A 16,433-nucleotide genomic window follows, 5' to 3' on the forward strand; every position below is an offset into this window, starting at 1 on the left:
GTAACATATGTGAAAAATACACCTTTTCCTTCATGTAGACATGGCCTGTAACTGAAGTTAAATACGCACACAAGTCTTTGAAGGACTGGAGCTCAGTAGGTCTGGCTAGTTGCACAGCTGAAACCTAGGTGCTCGAGAGCGGTGATATTACAGTTAAAGGCCTGCTCAAGCTTCTGATACATAGGTCAGTTGTTTTAAATCCCACTAGGGGCAACTTAATGCAAAAACCTAACCCACGCCTCAACACAAAGCAAAACATTGGGCCCCCTCTAGCTCCCAGCCCTTCACTGGCAGCAGGACTGGCTGTAGCAGGGCTCCACCCTGCAAGGTACTGAGGCCCTGATCTTTAAAGGCACCCTAACTCCCACTGAAATCAGTGGCAGTTAGGCATCTAATGCCTTTGAAGACCTTGTCTGATTGCCCTCACCTCTCACTCAATGGGTGCCGAGGCCACTCAGGACCTTGCAAGAATACTTGATTTTTTTCGTGATACTAAATGCACCAACCCTGTCGTCCACATTAAAGCCAACTGCCATTACAATCAATGCAATTTTTGCCTGGGTAAGGAAAACAGGATTGAGCCCATGACAACAATGACAAATCCAAATAGTCTCCACTGACCAGACTGATGTTTTTACTCACAGTGAAGAGTATTTTACACCACTGGAGCCTCACTGACCCAGGGGAGTAAATATTACTCATCTAGGGGAAATCCTGGCCCTACTGAAATTAATGGCAAGACTCTTGTTGACTTCAGTAAAGCTAGGATTTCACCAACTGAGTAAGGCTTTATCTCCATGCAAAAGATGAACTGCCTTCACACGTGCCCTCCTACACGGTGGATGAAGTTACATTGCTGTAAAGGTGCTTATACCAGTACAGGAAGGGGAATAAACTTTTTAGTAGTATAGGGCACCTGTACGCTGTATGTAGACTAGGGCTTGTAGTGGAATAACTGATATTGGTAAAAATTACTCCCCTAACCACAATAGTTAGAGCTGCACAAAATCTGGGTGGAGACTAGGCCTATAAATAAATATCACAAGGCAGCACCATACAATCTCTCTCTACCATGACAATCACTAAAGACACACGTGAAAACAGGATTTATTGCTGAACAGGCCCATTAAAACTGGAAAAACAAATTCAACAACTCATTTATTTGTATTTTTGGGTAAAAACTTTTTTTTCATGTTAACAAAAGCAGAATAGGTTTATTTAGTGTTCATTTCACACCTTTGACAGTTGCAGCTGTCAGGAAAAGAAATACAGTATTAAAATAAACTGAATAAAGTTGCTCACCAACAAAAAAAATTTCACACTATGCAAATCTGTGGATTGTAACATCAACAGTATAAAATGTAACAAAATCGGAATTTTAAATTTTTTTTAAAAAGCTTTAAAAGATAACAGTCCAGGCTATAAAACTATATAAGCATTGTATAAGAAATGTTAAAGTCAACAAGTCTACAAATACATCTTGTAAAAACCTCAATAAATTATATATATATTTATAATATCTAATAACATCTGAAATCATGCACAAATGTGTACATTTTTAATGGGAAACCTAATGCTTTAGGTACTTGGAATGTACAATTAGCAGACATTTGTAAGAAAATACCAAAATTTCTTTTTAATTTAAAAAAAAAAGAAAAACAAATCTATAGAAATCTACTTTCTCAAGAACTTCCACTGACATAACCTCAAACTATAAATTACTACTTTTATGAGAAGAGCTTTGTGGTGCTAAAAAAAATAATACCAATGTGAGATGCTGTTGGCCTGTTATTTTGAATCATTGATATGTTGTATGCACAGGGGAAAAAAATAAACCAAACCACCATGTAATTATGATATTTGACTCTTTGTGTTAGTAAAAGAGCTAAAATCTTCTCATAAAAATACTTCCCCATGCCTTCCTGGTCCATACTAAAGTTCCCCTGTTTATTTAGTGTGCTTTTAAACAGTGATTTGGCACATAAATAGCATACAAATTTAAGTTCAGCAAATTAGGCATTATTGGCATTTTTAGCATGCATGAGACTTAAAACGATATACAATCATTGTACTTCCCATATAAAGAATGTGGCTCCTCTTGCTGTTTTGCCAGTGTGTTATTTCTTAAATCCAAAAATGCAATGATACCAGCAAGGAGAGAAAAAAAATAAATAAATGTGCATCATTCAAAATCAACATTTAGCTTTGCTGCATACTTGTTTTTAAGACCAACCACAAAGAATACCTTCATTCAAAAATAGAAAAATAAACACCCACAACCCCTTAATGCACAGCGGTTAAACTGATGGAAGAATTCTTGGCCTTAGTTTTTCAAATATGTAAAAATCATCTCTCTGTTATTTGTTTGGATTTAACCACTGACTATGTATTGCAAAATAAACTTACCTTTGCTCACTGCAATCCAGGATAAACTAATTTTTTTAAATGAATATATATTTATAACATTAAATGTAATTTGTTAAAGGACTGTACATCTATACATTCTCTCAATATTTCCCAAAACACAAAAGAAAAACTTGATTAATATATTTTTCTCCATATTTAATAAGTTAAAGAACTTAAACGCAGTAAATTTTAAAGTTTACAGTAATGCTATGCTATTTCAATCAATGAACAGATATGTTAATGTCTATAAATAAATTTACAAATATACATGTTAAGATACAATTTTTAAAACAAAACTGTGAAGATATAAAAACAAAATCTTTTGCCCAGATCAGTATATCCTAGATTGCAATGCTCTTATTTTGAGAGATTTCCCTCTCAGTACTGCTTTATTTTGCATTAGTATTATACATTCTTTTATATATATATACACACACATACAGTATATATTTATAGATATGTACACAATTCTCTGGAATAAACCTTTTTGATATAAGTTAAAGGCTCTTGCCTACAGGTACCCGTAATTTCTCTGTCCAAGTCACTGCGGATGGAATGGAGACAACTTGCTGGCTTTAAAGGGGAGAAGTACTGAAACAGCTGCTTCTCTTGGGCATTAAAGGCAAAACCCAAAAACTCAAATCTCCATCGGAAGAGCGTGAATTTTACATTCTTAGAGCCTGATCCTGCAGCATGCAGCACACTGGCAAAATACTGCATTCACATCAAGAGCCCCATTGTCTTCATGGGGGGCTTTATGATGCCCATGTGTAAGAAGTTGCAAGATCAGAGACTAATTCTGCTTGTGATTTAATTATTTAGCAATTCCCTGGAGACATGTGGTACCTTTATACCTGCCACTTTGATGCTTTCCTCCCTATGAACCCAAAAATGAACATGTTACAGTGACCTTCATGCATTTGCCCTTCCGTTTGGAATGTTCCGACTCTTCTGTATATACACCAGTCACCCGCAACCCTAGTGCAAGAGTGGGTTATGATCTGTCACAGTCAAACTGCTGTTTGCTACCAAACCATTAACTCCTTTGAGATTTTGACTATGTCAAAAAAAAGGAATTGGGGGGGGGGGAGGGGAATTCTAAGTAGCTGGGTAACGATCAAGCGACTATAAAAAACCCAACCAACAAAAATACAGCTATTTATATAAATATATTAATCCCTGCAGGCAATGTGGCTTTTCAGCTTCACCAAAAAGGTTCATGTACAGATTGCATAAGCAAAGAATTTCTAGATTCTTTACACTTTTCCCCAGAAAAAGAAAGATTTTTTTTCCTCTTCTTTGTATTGCAGGCACAGAATGGCAACTCTGGCACTCGATAATACATTACCAGAGGTCCAGAGATCAGCACCCCTAGATTTAACTTTTTTTTTTTTTTGAAATATATATATATATATATATATATATATATATATATATATATATAAAATAATCATCTTGGCAAGAGATTAGTTCCTTCAGGCCAAACAGTGCTTTTTGACTTCTTATACAGCAAAATGGGAAAAAAAATAACCCCAAACCCCCACAACCCTTCTACGGCTCAACAACAAAAAACTTCTTGAATTACCAAGCAGTTTCATTCAAAGATCCTTCACTACGGTTTGTCCTCGGCCTCCCCCAAGCCTACATTCGTGAGTTTTTTTTCCGTCTGTGTTTTTCGAGTCATGTCCTGATGACACCATTGCACTGCTGGTGTTTGGGAAGACATGGCTCATCTGGCAGAAGGTCGTCGGCAAACACGGAATCGTCTCCCGAAGAGCAGGTGCTGTGTGTGTCCTGGCAGGCGGGGGAATACTGCTCGAATGGCACAGAGAGGTCAAGGTACTCCTGCAAGGAGAAAAGTCACAAGGTTATGTGGTTGAGGGTTGGGGAGAAGAGATAGCTAATGATGCTGCAGTTACCACAAGCATTAGGATTAGATCTGGAAATGCCAGAGCCAGGTTTTGAACACCCTTGAAGCATGAGCGTTTTGGGCTCTGGGATTTTGGCTTAGTCCATCATAAAGATAGGGACCAGGTCTGAATTTCAAACCACCTCCAGAGCTCAAGGGAGATCAACTGCAGGGTTCTGGTTCAGGCCCATCTCTGTTCAGGACTGATCTTTAACCAGAGAGAAACACTTACATCAGTTGATGTTACAGTAAGGACCCTATCCAAGTCTTCCACTAGCTGCTTAAAGGTTGGCCGTTGCGATGGGACTGCATGCCAGCACTCCCTCATGATCATGTACCTGAGGAGAACAAAGAGCAAGAGGTCTTCCCTGTGATTGGGTAGGGGTGTGGGGGGAGAGATAAGAGTATGTATGCAGATACACATGGCCCAGCACAGCCAGGCTTCGGCCCAAGCAACTGCTGGGGCAGAGCCAGCCCCCACTCCTTTGCATTGCCCTAAGCAAAGTGAGACATGCATCTCCTTCTGTGCCTGCACCCACTGCCCAGCCCAGACATGGCCACCAGTCAGTGAACTGCTGCAGGGCATAACACAACCCAGCTGGTATGCCTGCAGCAGAAGTAAAGAAAGGGGATTCCCTAGGGAAACCTCTCCAGCCTGCAGTGCCGGAGCCCAAGAAGGGCAGGTATGGAAACTGGGTGTAGAGAAGGAGGGATAGCCCAGGCTACGGAGTACCGAGAAAGGCAGCTGGGTCTATCAGCAGCTTTACTACTGTAGCTGTCTTATCACACGGTCCTTGGCAACAGGCATCAGGAGCAGAGGCCTAAGGCTGCCAGTGGCTCGGAGCTCTACGTAGCCCCAGCATTCATAGTCTTGGCAGCAGGACTGGAGGCCCCAAAAGGATAACGAGGAGGAGGAAATTCACACTGATTTCTTTGACATGCACGCACACCCCTTTACAAAACGTGGGCAACCTACAAATCACAAAGCTGGCCATAAATGATCACATTTGAAGAGGAAGCCATTGGATTATCCAAACAGAAACCCCTAATGTCCTAGTCAGAAATCTGGTTTGCATGGTAAACAATGATAAGGAGCTTTGCTGGGAGCAAGAGGACACTCAACAGGCCCTATTGGTCTTGAGTGCCCTCTCCCCTGTTCAGTAACCAATGATGTTTACAGGAGAAGGATTCCTCCCACAGAGATGCAGCACTTATGAAACATAAGCACATACTAATTTCATACAGATTAGTCTGCTTTTAAATCCAACATACGGCAGGGAAAGCTATGCCTACAGCAGGTCCGGTTTGTCCACAGTGTGGAGTAGGCAAAGCTAACTGGACCAGGGAAGAGTTAAAAGACAACAGCAGGGAATGGCGAGACAACAGGCTTAAAATGGAGTATTGCTAACACGACACTCACTGCATAGTGATTTGTCCTGCCTCAGTCCCAGCATACTGACTGGAGTTAGACACAGGCAATTAAATGTTATTTAATTCACATTTGTTTAGGGCATTACTGAAGCTGAAACAATAAGGAAGGAAACTAAACATAATGATGCCATTTTCTGAGGCTCAGAACCCGCCTCCTAGCAATGGTCTCAGGACCACAGAAATCGTTTCTCATCTGCACAGTGACCAATGTGCTGGGACCAGGCAGAAGAGCTTATGTCCCTATTACTACTTGTCACTGTCATCTGGGTGGGCCAAACCCTCTCCTGACTTACACCTCACTTAACTCTACCAAAAGACAGAATTTGGCCCTCTTTATATAGGCAACTGTATATTGAACGGAAAGAGGCTCTGAAGAGCAATCTCTCAAAGTTCCTTATTACAGGGGTCACATGAAATATAAACCCTTGCTTCGGGGGTAGTGCCGCAATCAGACAAATACATCAGGCAGGAAAAGCCGTATTCAAAGGGTAAGTCACCAGACGCGGTACTAGCCCATTGGGGGCTCTAAGCAGGACTATCCTCCCCCCAACACATATTGCTCAGGGCCCTAAGCAATCGCTTAGTCTGCTTATGCTTGAGTCTCACTAGGCAAATCCACAGACCTGAGCTGGGCATGGGTTGACATGAATCGACCAAGCATAGCAAGTGTAGCTGCATATTTTGTCTGTCAGTGACATAATGAGCCTAAAGGCATCAGGCACGGTAAGTCTATCTGGAGCCAGCTGGACAATCGCACAGCAGGGCCAGCTCAATAGTAGCAAGTGGGGGTCAGACAAAGGAATGGGCAGCGATATTTATACACACACTGGAAAGGGGACTGGAAAAACTGAATTAAGAAGGAAAATAAACTCCTGCATCAGTCAAGGTTTCTAGAAATGAAGCCGTAAGGCTACTCCTTCCCATGTTCTCACTTACAGGTCATGAGTGCAGTTTGCTGGCTTGTCCATCCGATGGCCTTCTTTTAAGAGTTTGAAGAGTTCCTCGACTGGAATTCCCGGATAGGGAGACCCACCCAAAGTAAAGATCTCCCAAAGCAGCACTCCAAAAGACCAGCTGGGAGCCAAAGAAAGGTGTTTAAAATTCAATGAGGTTTTTTAGTTTGTTTGTTTTTTGCTTTCTTTCGGTGCAGCCATGCATAGCTAACACAGCCATCAATAGCATGACTAATTGCCTAGGCCATTTTTACTAGTTACTTGGAGATCTCTGCTGATCCAACTCAATAGCAAAGAAATCCCAGGCACCATGTCTGAAACTGAAATGAGCATTTAATCAGATAGGTGACAGCCCATTTATTACCCCTGGCTCTTTGTTAGGTCTTCCACCAGCTCCACTGAATGGAACAAATCAAATTATTCATGCACAGCTTCACTGAATTGCAGGCTAGGAATCACAGGCCACTGTGCAAGCTGATATCAAAACTTGCTTGTTACAACCCTTATTTCACTGGCCAGACTGGAAGAAACACTGCCTACAAAAAATCAGCAGAAGGTCTAATGTTACATGCCCTAGCACAGCAGCTGTGCCACATTTAAATGCCCTCTTTTAAAAAAAGAAAATTAAGGAGGCAAAAGAGATTTTGAAAAAGAGAGATTAGCTCTCTCTCTAATGTAGGTAAACGGACGTGTCCATTACTGCATTACCTATGTGCTGAAACTATGATTTCAGATCACCGAAGCTACAGCAGGTGAAATTGACAGACAGAGAGAATACAAATTTGTCTGCAACTAAGCAGAGAAACAGCCGTATTTGGCAGTTCCACAGATTTTCTGCTAAACTGGTGCAAGGAGCCCACTATTAAAAAATAAAATAGCCATCATGCTTAGCTGGGCAATTTCAGCTTTCATATAAATTAAAGTGGATAGCCCTGAGTTCAGCCATGACCCGAAACAGTTTAACAGCCTGTTCTGTTCTTCATTCCAGTTATGCTGTTTTCTTACAGTGTACAGCCTTTAAAACTAGCTAGGTTAAAGTAAACATGGTTTTGTACAATAAATTAGTTGACCCCAAAATAGCAAAATTGATCAGATAATGTATTTAATGAATTATTGTCTGACCAGCTCCAGTAACTCTGAGCAAGTCATATAGGGCCTGAGCCTCCTACTGTAGCTAAGTGTGAGCGTCCAGATCGAAGTCAATGGTAATTCTGCTTGAGCAAAGACTGCAAGATCAAGCCTTTCTGCGATTCAGTCTGCCCATCTACAAAGGGAGTATGAAACACTTGCCTATGTTTATATAGGTACTAAGAGGCTTAGCTCAAGAGCTTGGAGATCTTTGGATGAAAGCTGCTATCCGAGGGCAGAGCAATGTCGCACATACAGAACTGTATTTCAGAGTCAATTACAAAGCTTATGGTCGAGCGAAGAACTTTGTTTTTTTGCAGTCAGTCTTCACCAGCACTGAGCCCAGAGTTCAGAGTCCCATTTGTGCTTAGCAGCACATTTGTCTTTCTGATCCTCCGGTATTTTGTTTTGCTTTTATTTCAATTTTTTTTTTTAATGTGGGTAATGCTTACACATCACTCTGGTGAGTGTAGACCCGGTCAAACAATGCTTCTGGAGCCATCCATTTCACAGGCAGCCGACCCTGTAATTAAGAAGACAAAGGGAATGTTCCATCAGCATATTCACTCAGCCACAACGGCACCATCTGAATCTTCCATTCTAATCCAGTTTGAAACGTTTTCATTAGCAACCACATCTGCTTCCCTGATCACTGTGCAGGCTGTAGTGGCCACATGTAAACAGATTATAACATTTGATCTCCGGTCTTCACTGACTATGTGTGTTATAAACACCCTCCCTCTTGCATGCTGCATTTCACTGCCAAGGCAGGTTTAATGTATTGAGGCATCTAAATCTCTGTATGAAAAACAGCATCCATCGTGTACAAAGGCAGCTGTGGGGCTGGACCTTTTCAAAATAGAGTGGGACCAACACACATGGGCCTCGCTGGCTTGAAGAGACCATTTCACTCAATGGAAAAATCCTGCTTAGTCTGAACTATAGGGGGAAATGCACAGAGTGGATTCACCCAATGGCTTCACTATGGTCCCGCTGAAATCAAATAGGGTGTTTCTGTCATTTCAACAGGACTATCCCTCTCACCCTGCCAGGGGCCCAAAGGCGGAATGCAATGTGTGACAGAGACCCAAAACGAGGGTTATATGAAAATGATTCCCAAGGAAACTTAAAATGCTGCAAGATTAATTCCTGTAGTGTAAATAACTCCTTCTAGAGCCTCAGCCTTAAGATTCTTTGTATCTGATGCAAATACTTTTCAGCTATAAGAGCGAGGGATGTGTGTGAAATGCAGCTAACTTTAGTACTAGAATGAGTTATGTCCCTTGAAGTGAGAGGTACTGGAAAGCTATGAATATGAGCAGTGAATAGGAACAACCAAGGTGGCTTGTTTTCTCCTTCAGTATAAAGTGAGTTTCACTTTGTCAAAGCTCATGATGCGTAATGGATCCCATCACTACTAGAAATAACTGTAATAAAATGCCACGAAGGCACCAAATCCTGCAACTGACAGTGCATGGGTGGACTGCAGTGTCTAGGCAGCACTACACTGATCTCAACGGGGCTTCTTGTGGGTGCAGGGGGCCTGCCTGTCTGCTACCAATTGCTGGATCAGGGCCAAACTGTTTTTCTCAATGCAGTAATTTGTTTAAAAAGAAGGTGTGGACCATGAGCATGTGCTGCTGACTCCACCACCACTGGGAACTCCCATGCACTTGGCAGATGTATACTCACATTGGTTGTTTTCTTGTAATAGTCGATGTTGTGAACATCTCTGGCTAGGCCAAAATCGGCTATTTTCATCACATTGTCTTCAGTGACTAACACGTTCCTGGCTGCCAAGTCTCGATGAATGCACTGCGAAAGGTGAGCACAGAGATAAATATGGGCTCGTTAAGCTGCTTACGATTCATGGTTTATGAAGTGCCGTTTCATTTACTTGAAAGCCAATAAAGCTGCACCATTTAATTCTTCGCCCTTTAGGTCATCGCTGCCACATGCGGTCTCAGACAAACTGCTTCTTAGCAACATCTAACACACACACTCGCCTCCAGTGGCAAGACGGCTTCTTCATCTGCTCTCTCAGGACGGGACACTCCGACTGGAGACCGGCCCCTTCTCCTACACGGGAGAGCAGAGAGATCCCAGGGCTGTACACCAAGCTGCCACCACCAGGGAGCAGAGTGTGGGCTTATGGTTTACTTACAGTAAGGCAACGGGAATCAAGACACTAAGATTTGATTCCCTGCTGTACGACTGACTCACTGTGTATAAACTAATGGCCCAGTTTCCCCATCTGTAAAATGAGCCTGATTGTCCAACTGCTTACATCAGTGTAAATCAGGAGTAACTCCAGTGACGCAAGTGTGAGAATAGTGTCAGGTCCAATGTTTGTAAAGCTCTTTTGGAGCCCATGGATAGCTCTAAGTGTCAGGTCTTGTTATGAATGGGCCAAATCCTTCGCTGGGCAACTCCAAGGGAGTCTATGATCACCTGGTAACTTAACAGAGATACTGCTCTTCTAACAAACGAACGTTTGGCACAGGCTGTGTCTCTGCCTCGGCCTTGATGCTCTGCACTTTCAGCATTACTGAAAAGGGGCCACAGAGGCTCCTGATTCTATTGTCTGAGATGAGATTACCTCTCAAAGTGACTTTCAATTTTGCTGTCATGCTGACGCCACCAAGATGCAGTGTACAGCTCAGCATGGCTCTAAATCTGACCGTGGATAGTGCCTGAGACTGACTGAGGATTGGACATCTGAAAGTCAATTATCTCTGTATTTAGATGTTTCTGTTGTGTGACCTTTGTATCTGCTCACTGAAATCACGCAACTGAGGTCTGCCTTTCATACGGACTCTGCAGTGTCCACGTATTGCCACAGTGTTCATACACTTACTGGTGGATTGTTGATTACAGCAAAGTGGCACCCAGCTAAGTCGCTCATAAATGGGACGGGGGGTGGGGGGAGATAGCTCAGTGGTTTGACCATTGGCCTGCTAAACCCAGTGTTGTGAGTTCAATCCTTGAGGGGGCCATTTAGGGATCTGGGGCAAAAATTGGGGATTGGTCCCGCAGGATTGGTCCCTTTGAGCAGGGGGCTGGACTAGATGACCTCCTGAGGTCCCTTCCAGCCCTGATATCCTATAATTCTATGATGTGATAATACACAAATGGACTTCTAGGTCCCTAAACAGAGCTGCTTTGCAAGTAGCAATGCATTTCTTACTGAAAAAATAACTCCTGTACTTGTAGACTCTTAAAGGCAGAACCCAGTCATTTATTTGCCAGCAATGCACTTTGCACACCTATGGCACGACATGTATATTTACATATCTTATAAACAACAGACTCCAAGTCTCTCAACTCACTTTCTGAGATGCCAAATACTCCATGCCACGGGCCACCTGGTAGGCGCACGAGACTAAATCTTTAAATGTTAACTGCTCTTCTGGCAGCTTGCAGGTGTCGAATGAATAGTCCATGCCGGGTGGCCGACGAGCCCTGAGATATTCCCGCAAGTTCCCTTTTGACGCATATTCTACCAGAACGTAAAGTGGGCCTGCCAACAAAGAACAGTCACAAGCTGGCTGTTATATCATAATTACAAAGCGCCTTGCAAAACGGAGTGAGTGTCACTAGCCTCATTTTACTGAAAGGGAATGAGGTGGTCAGGTGACGTTACACAAAGTCACATGACAAATCAGCAGCAAATGTAGCATTGAACAGGGAGGATGGGCCAGTGGTTAGAACACTAGCCTAGTAAATGCAAATTCAAGCCCCAGCTCTGCCACAAAGTTCATGTGTGACCCTGGGAGAGTCACTTTGTCTCTGTGCCTCAGTTCCCCATCTGTGAACTTCCCTACCACACAGGTTCTGGGGATAAATGAATTAAAGACTATGAGGTGCTCAGATACTATAGTATTGAGGGCCACCAAAGTACTTCAGAAAGTTAGACAGGAATAGCACTCAGGTCTCTTGACTTCCAGTCAGGTTCCCTAGCCAAGTGGCCTCTGACAAACACATCTCTTCAGAGCCGTTCACAAACATTAACTCACCCGCCTAACTGCCCTGTGGGTGAGCATTATCCTTTCTGTTTGATGGCTGGGGAGGCTTAGACATAGATGGTATTATGTGACTTGCCTAAACCCACAGAGTTGGGACTTAAAGCCAGAGCTCTAATCACGAGTCTTGCCCAGCATATTTTGGGCATTCAGTGAGTAAATAATAATAAATGACAGTCAAACCACCAAATCTCTCCGCTTCCAGCTCCATTTTTTTTCCCAAAAAAAAAAAAAAAAAAAAAAAAAAAAGGAGAAGGACACTAAGGAAAAGCATTTGAAAAACAAAGTAAGAACCAGTATTGATAACAAGTAGAGACCTTCCTAACACCATATATTGGCTCCAATATCAAAAAGCCACCCAACTTCTCACTGAGCAAAGCACAGTTAGTTATGTCTGTGCACACAATTAATCTTGTGGCCAATTCAGATGCACGAGGAAAGGGTAAAATCCTCCTGGCCTCGACACAACCTAAATAAGAGGCTCCAGGAGCACAATATTACATTACAGGGGGGAATCCCCGATGCTTGCTGGGCCAGGAACCTGCAGTAGAGGTATGGAAGAGCAACTGTGTGCACACAAGGCTGAGCTAGTACGATCGTGCACCACAGAGCAGAATGGGACTGTTTACCACTGAAATCATGAAGTACGAGGTAGCATAGAGCTTTCTCCGAAACATACCATCCTGTGTGCAGGCGCCTAGGAGGTTAATGATATTTTTGTGTTTCCCAATCATTTTCATCATTTCCATTTCGGACACCAGGTCAGAAAGGTCCTTGTCAGTAGCGTCATCTGGAGAAGACGGGGTGGGGTGGGGTGGGGGTGGGGCGGAGAAAGAAATGGTTAGGGAGGGAATAGGCATTTCTTACAGTCTAGAAAGTAAAAGCATAACAAGAGTGCATTAGTACTATACAATATGTTATACACTCAGTGAATGGAGGCTGGCCATCTGACCAGCTGAGCATTTATGAAAGCTGGTCAGGAAATTAAATTTTTATCCTGTGGGAAATGTTAATCATAGAATCACAGAACTGGAAGGGACCTCGAGAGGTCATCTAGTCCAGTCCCCTGCACTCAGGGCAGGACTAAATATTATCTAGACCATCCCTGACAGGTGTTTGTCCTACTCTTAAAAATCCCCAATGATGGAGATTCCACCACCTCCCTAGGCAATTTATTCCAGTGTCCCAAATCAGGGTGAAAACTTGAAACATCAAAACTTGTTGCCAAACAAAAAGTTCTGAAAAATGTTGATAGGGAAATAAAATATTGTGTGTTTTGTTTGGATATTTAGAAACTGAAAAAAAAATTGGGTTATCGATTTCTGTTTTAGGATTTTTGGGGCTTCACCTCCACTCTACCCCTCCTTTTTACATACATACATACATACAAACTTTCCCCCATTTTTTTTCGTACTGGAAAGAATCAGGGGCAGGTAAAAGATGTGATAAAATGGGTGAAAAACAATTTTCATACCTTTTACTGTTTCCAACTTTCTCCAGTTAGAAAAACCAGTTACAAAGAATGGAAATATGGTAAAAGCCCCCCGAATAATTCAGTTTCCAAAATGAAACCAAAACACAAAACATCAAAATGTTTCAGTTTGGCAATATTGAAATGTTCCCCATCAAAAAAAGTTTCATCAAAATTGACTGACGAGGTTTTGTCAAACCCCACTTTCTCACGGAAAAATTTTTCAGTAGAAAAACGTTTCAGCTGGTGCTAGTATTAACACGGTGCAGAACCTCAGCACTCCTTGCTTTAGCTTAGCCATGCCACTCCCCTCCAGATGTTTTCCACAGCATGGAAGGGAAAACTAGTCAAGTTACTGCAGATTCTGTGCTTTAGGCAGGGAAAAGAGGAGAATCTGGAGGAGCCCAACCAACCTCATTGTTTTGCCTCTTCTTAAACTGTTGAGATGTAACCTCAGGGAGCTTGGCCAGGGTTCAATTTGATATGAAGATCTATTGAAGTGCTTATATGGCCCTCATCCCCCAAGCAGATGAGCACTTTACAATCCTGAATGGATTTTATACTCAATATCCCTGGGAGATAGGGAAGCATTATCCCTATTTTAAAGGCAGGGTGCTCAGATAAAGGGTAGATAAAGTGACTTGTCCAACGTCATACAGGAAATTTGGGGCTGAGTTAGGAACTGAACCCAGGTCTCCTGTGGCCAAGCCCAATGCTGTATCCACTTAGCTATCCTTAACGTAACACTTATCACTTCCTGTGACCCACCCTAACATGAACCTGTGGAAACAAGCATCAGTTATGGAAGCCAAAGGGAGAATTTGGCCTTAGGTTTGCTCTTCTTATGTAGTCATATTTTTAAAATAAAAAACAAACCCCAAACCAAGATAAATGCCAAGGGCAAATGCCTCTCTAACAGCCCCACCTCCTGCCATGCCTTCATGGTGCTGTTCTCTGTACCTTTTAACATCTTGACAGCTACAGTGATGGCCTTGTTTGGTTTGTCCTTATCGATCCCAATCGCTTCTGCCATCACCACTTGACCAAAACAACCTTCACCCAGAGGTTTCCCCAGAGTCAGGCTGAAGTGACAGACACAAACAAATGAATTAATATGTGTGATTGTGCTGAGAAGTGGAATGAAGACAGAAGAGCGACACGTATATTCAGCGTGCGGGTTTGACTCACCGAGATCTCGTTAATTCCCACTTGGGATCAGCAGGCAGTTCGAGCTCCGAGACATTCGCTAGCATTGGCCCATCGCTGGATGAGAGGCGGGTGATTCTGACCAGCGGGGTATTGGAATTCATGGAAGAGTTAGACTCCAATGACACCTGCTTGAATAGAGCAAATAAAATGTTATTGCCAACTGCCTCTGTGTCAGATACCTGCAGATGTGCCTGAAAAGGAACCAGCCAAGAAAATCAGTTTGAACTAATCTTTGTTTATTGAAGACTTACAATAAATTGTAACCTAGAAATTAAAAGGATCAGTCTCACATTATAGGAGTGTATATATCTAGACATGCAAAGCCAGATCCTTAGCCAGTGTAAACCAGAGTGGCCTCACTGAACCCAGGACTCCATTGATTTACACCAGCTACATCAGTTTATACCAGCTGAAGTTCTGGCCCATATACATGGGGTGTGTTTGTGTCCATGTAGTCAGTCCCAGCTTTCCATTCCCAGTCCTGTAAAAGCCAACAGTTTACAGCCAGAGAGGCTGAATCAGCAGGGTTTGCAGTCCTTTTTAATTCCTATGTTTACTGCTCTGCAGTGCCAGTCACTGATGCACGACTGGATGGGATTTTTATTGTACAGAGTGCCATCATTGTCCCTTGCAGAAAGAAGGCCCAATCCTGGACCCACAGAAATCAGTGGAAGTTTTGCTAGCGACTTCAGTGGGAACAAGTCCAAGAATACACTTCTTCTCCCACTCCTCCCCTTCACGCTGGCTAGGGGAGCAGGATGGTAGATTATTCTCTGGAAGGTCAATTTTCCCCAGGATGATGTTACATGTGGCCAGCAGGGCTGGTTTAAAGGTCTGTTTACGAGGTAAGCACAGGTCTCTGGGGAATTGCTGGCCTCTGACAAACAATAATTGCAAACTAAAAAGAGTTAACTGGCACACACTACGTTTTCACTGAAAAAAATAAACGAATAAGTGAAACAAACTGAGACACGGGGCCTGAACCTTATTCCGGCAAAGGCCCTGCTGACATTAATGGGATTTTTGCCTGAGTAAGAAACACAGGGTCAGGTTCCTAACATAGAAATGAAATGTAAAGGTAGGCTGGGGCTATAGGGGAGATAGGAATCTTGTATCTACTTTCTGTTACCTGTCTCTTGAGAGGAAATTTGGAGACTTTCTGTACAGTGGGGGTGTTCATGGCTTTTTTGTTGGGCATTTTCATCCTACAGATAATCACGACGACAACCACCAGGATGAAGAGAACAAAGCCAGTCCCATAGCTGAGGATGCCAGCATAAACGGAGCCAGAATCATCCATCTCCACTAGCTCTGTAGAGTAACAAGAGACAGAAGTGAGGAGTGAGGACAGGCGACAGCAGCCAACATGTACACATGCAGTGTGAGAAATTCAGGTAGGACCTGAGCAAAAGCTCACTGTCACCAATGGGAATCCTCCCGTTGACCTCAGTGGGAGTTGGATCAGGCCTAGGTTGGACACATCTTTGTATATGCGTAACCCCATTGGGCTTGACCCAGGAGCCCCCCCCAAACCCAGAGCTCTGAATGCCTACAATGGGTGTTTTGCTTTTGCAAACAATGCAGGATTGGGCCCTTCCTCTATTTCACTCATCGGTTTTGACCCCAATGGTGGCAACAGATGTGCCCCAGACAAGGGATTAATATGACAACTCAAGCTAAGATTTCAGTTTATCCCACCTGAATCACACCTGTCTCCAAAGTACAGTGAGGTTAAAAATGTGATACTTGGGTGAGGATAACTGGGAAACTTGGCTTAATTATACATTAATATATTATAATTCATAATGTACATATTTTGTTTGGACAAGTAAAAGGACAGATTATCCCAATTATTTTAGCAAAAATCCCACCTCAGGATTCCAGAAGGTCAGAACTTCCCGTAG

The 16,433-nt window shown here is 42.7% G+C and overlaps 1 protein-coding gene across 3 annotated transcripts in view; it reads right to left on the bottom strand.

Moving 5' to 3' along the window:
* Positions 1-1,145: 1,145 nt before the first annotated feature.
* The window catches only part of FGFR3 (fibroblast growth factor receptor 3), a 76,891-nt gene continuing 61,603 nt past the window's right edge, over positions 1,146-16,433 (bottom strand). For 2 of the 3 annotated variants that reach the window (XM_073342752.1, XM_073342753.1), the window contains 10 exons: positions 15,659-15,840; positions 14,509-14,657; positions 14,281-14,402; positions 12,529-12,639; positions 11,157-11,347; positions 9,520-9,642; positions 8,280-8,350; positions 6,683-6,820; positions 4,548-4,653; positions 1,146-4,251 (listed from right to left, as the gene is read on the bottom strand). In XM_073342752.1, coding sequence (XP_073198853.1) covers positions 4,087-4,251; positions 4,548-4,653; positions 6,683-6,820; positions 8,280-8,350; positions 9,520-9,642; positions 11,157-11,347; positions 12,529-12,639; positions 14,281-14,402; positions 14,509-14,657; positions 15,659-15,840 — 1,358 coding nt within the window. In that variant the 3' untranslated portion in view covers positions 1,146-4,086. The remainder of the gene's footprint in view (positions 4,252-4,547; positions 4,654-6,682; positions 6,821-8,279; positions 8,351-9,519; positions 9,643-11,156; positions 11,348-12,528; positions 12,640-14,280; positions 14,403-14,508; positions 14,658-15,658; positions 15,841-16,433) is intronic. The other variant, XM_073342754.1, reaches the window with a different exon arrangement.

This window comes from Lepidochelys kempii, chromosome 4 (assembly GCF_965140265.1).
Source record: "Lepidochelys kempii isolate rLepKem1 chromosome 4, rLepKem1.hap2, whole genome shotgun sequence".
In the NCBI taxonomy this organism is placed as follows: Eukaryota; Metazoa; Chordata; order Testudines; family Cheloniidae; genus Lepidochelys; species Lepidochelys kempii.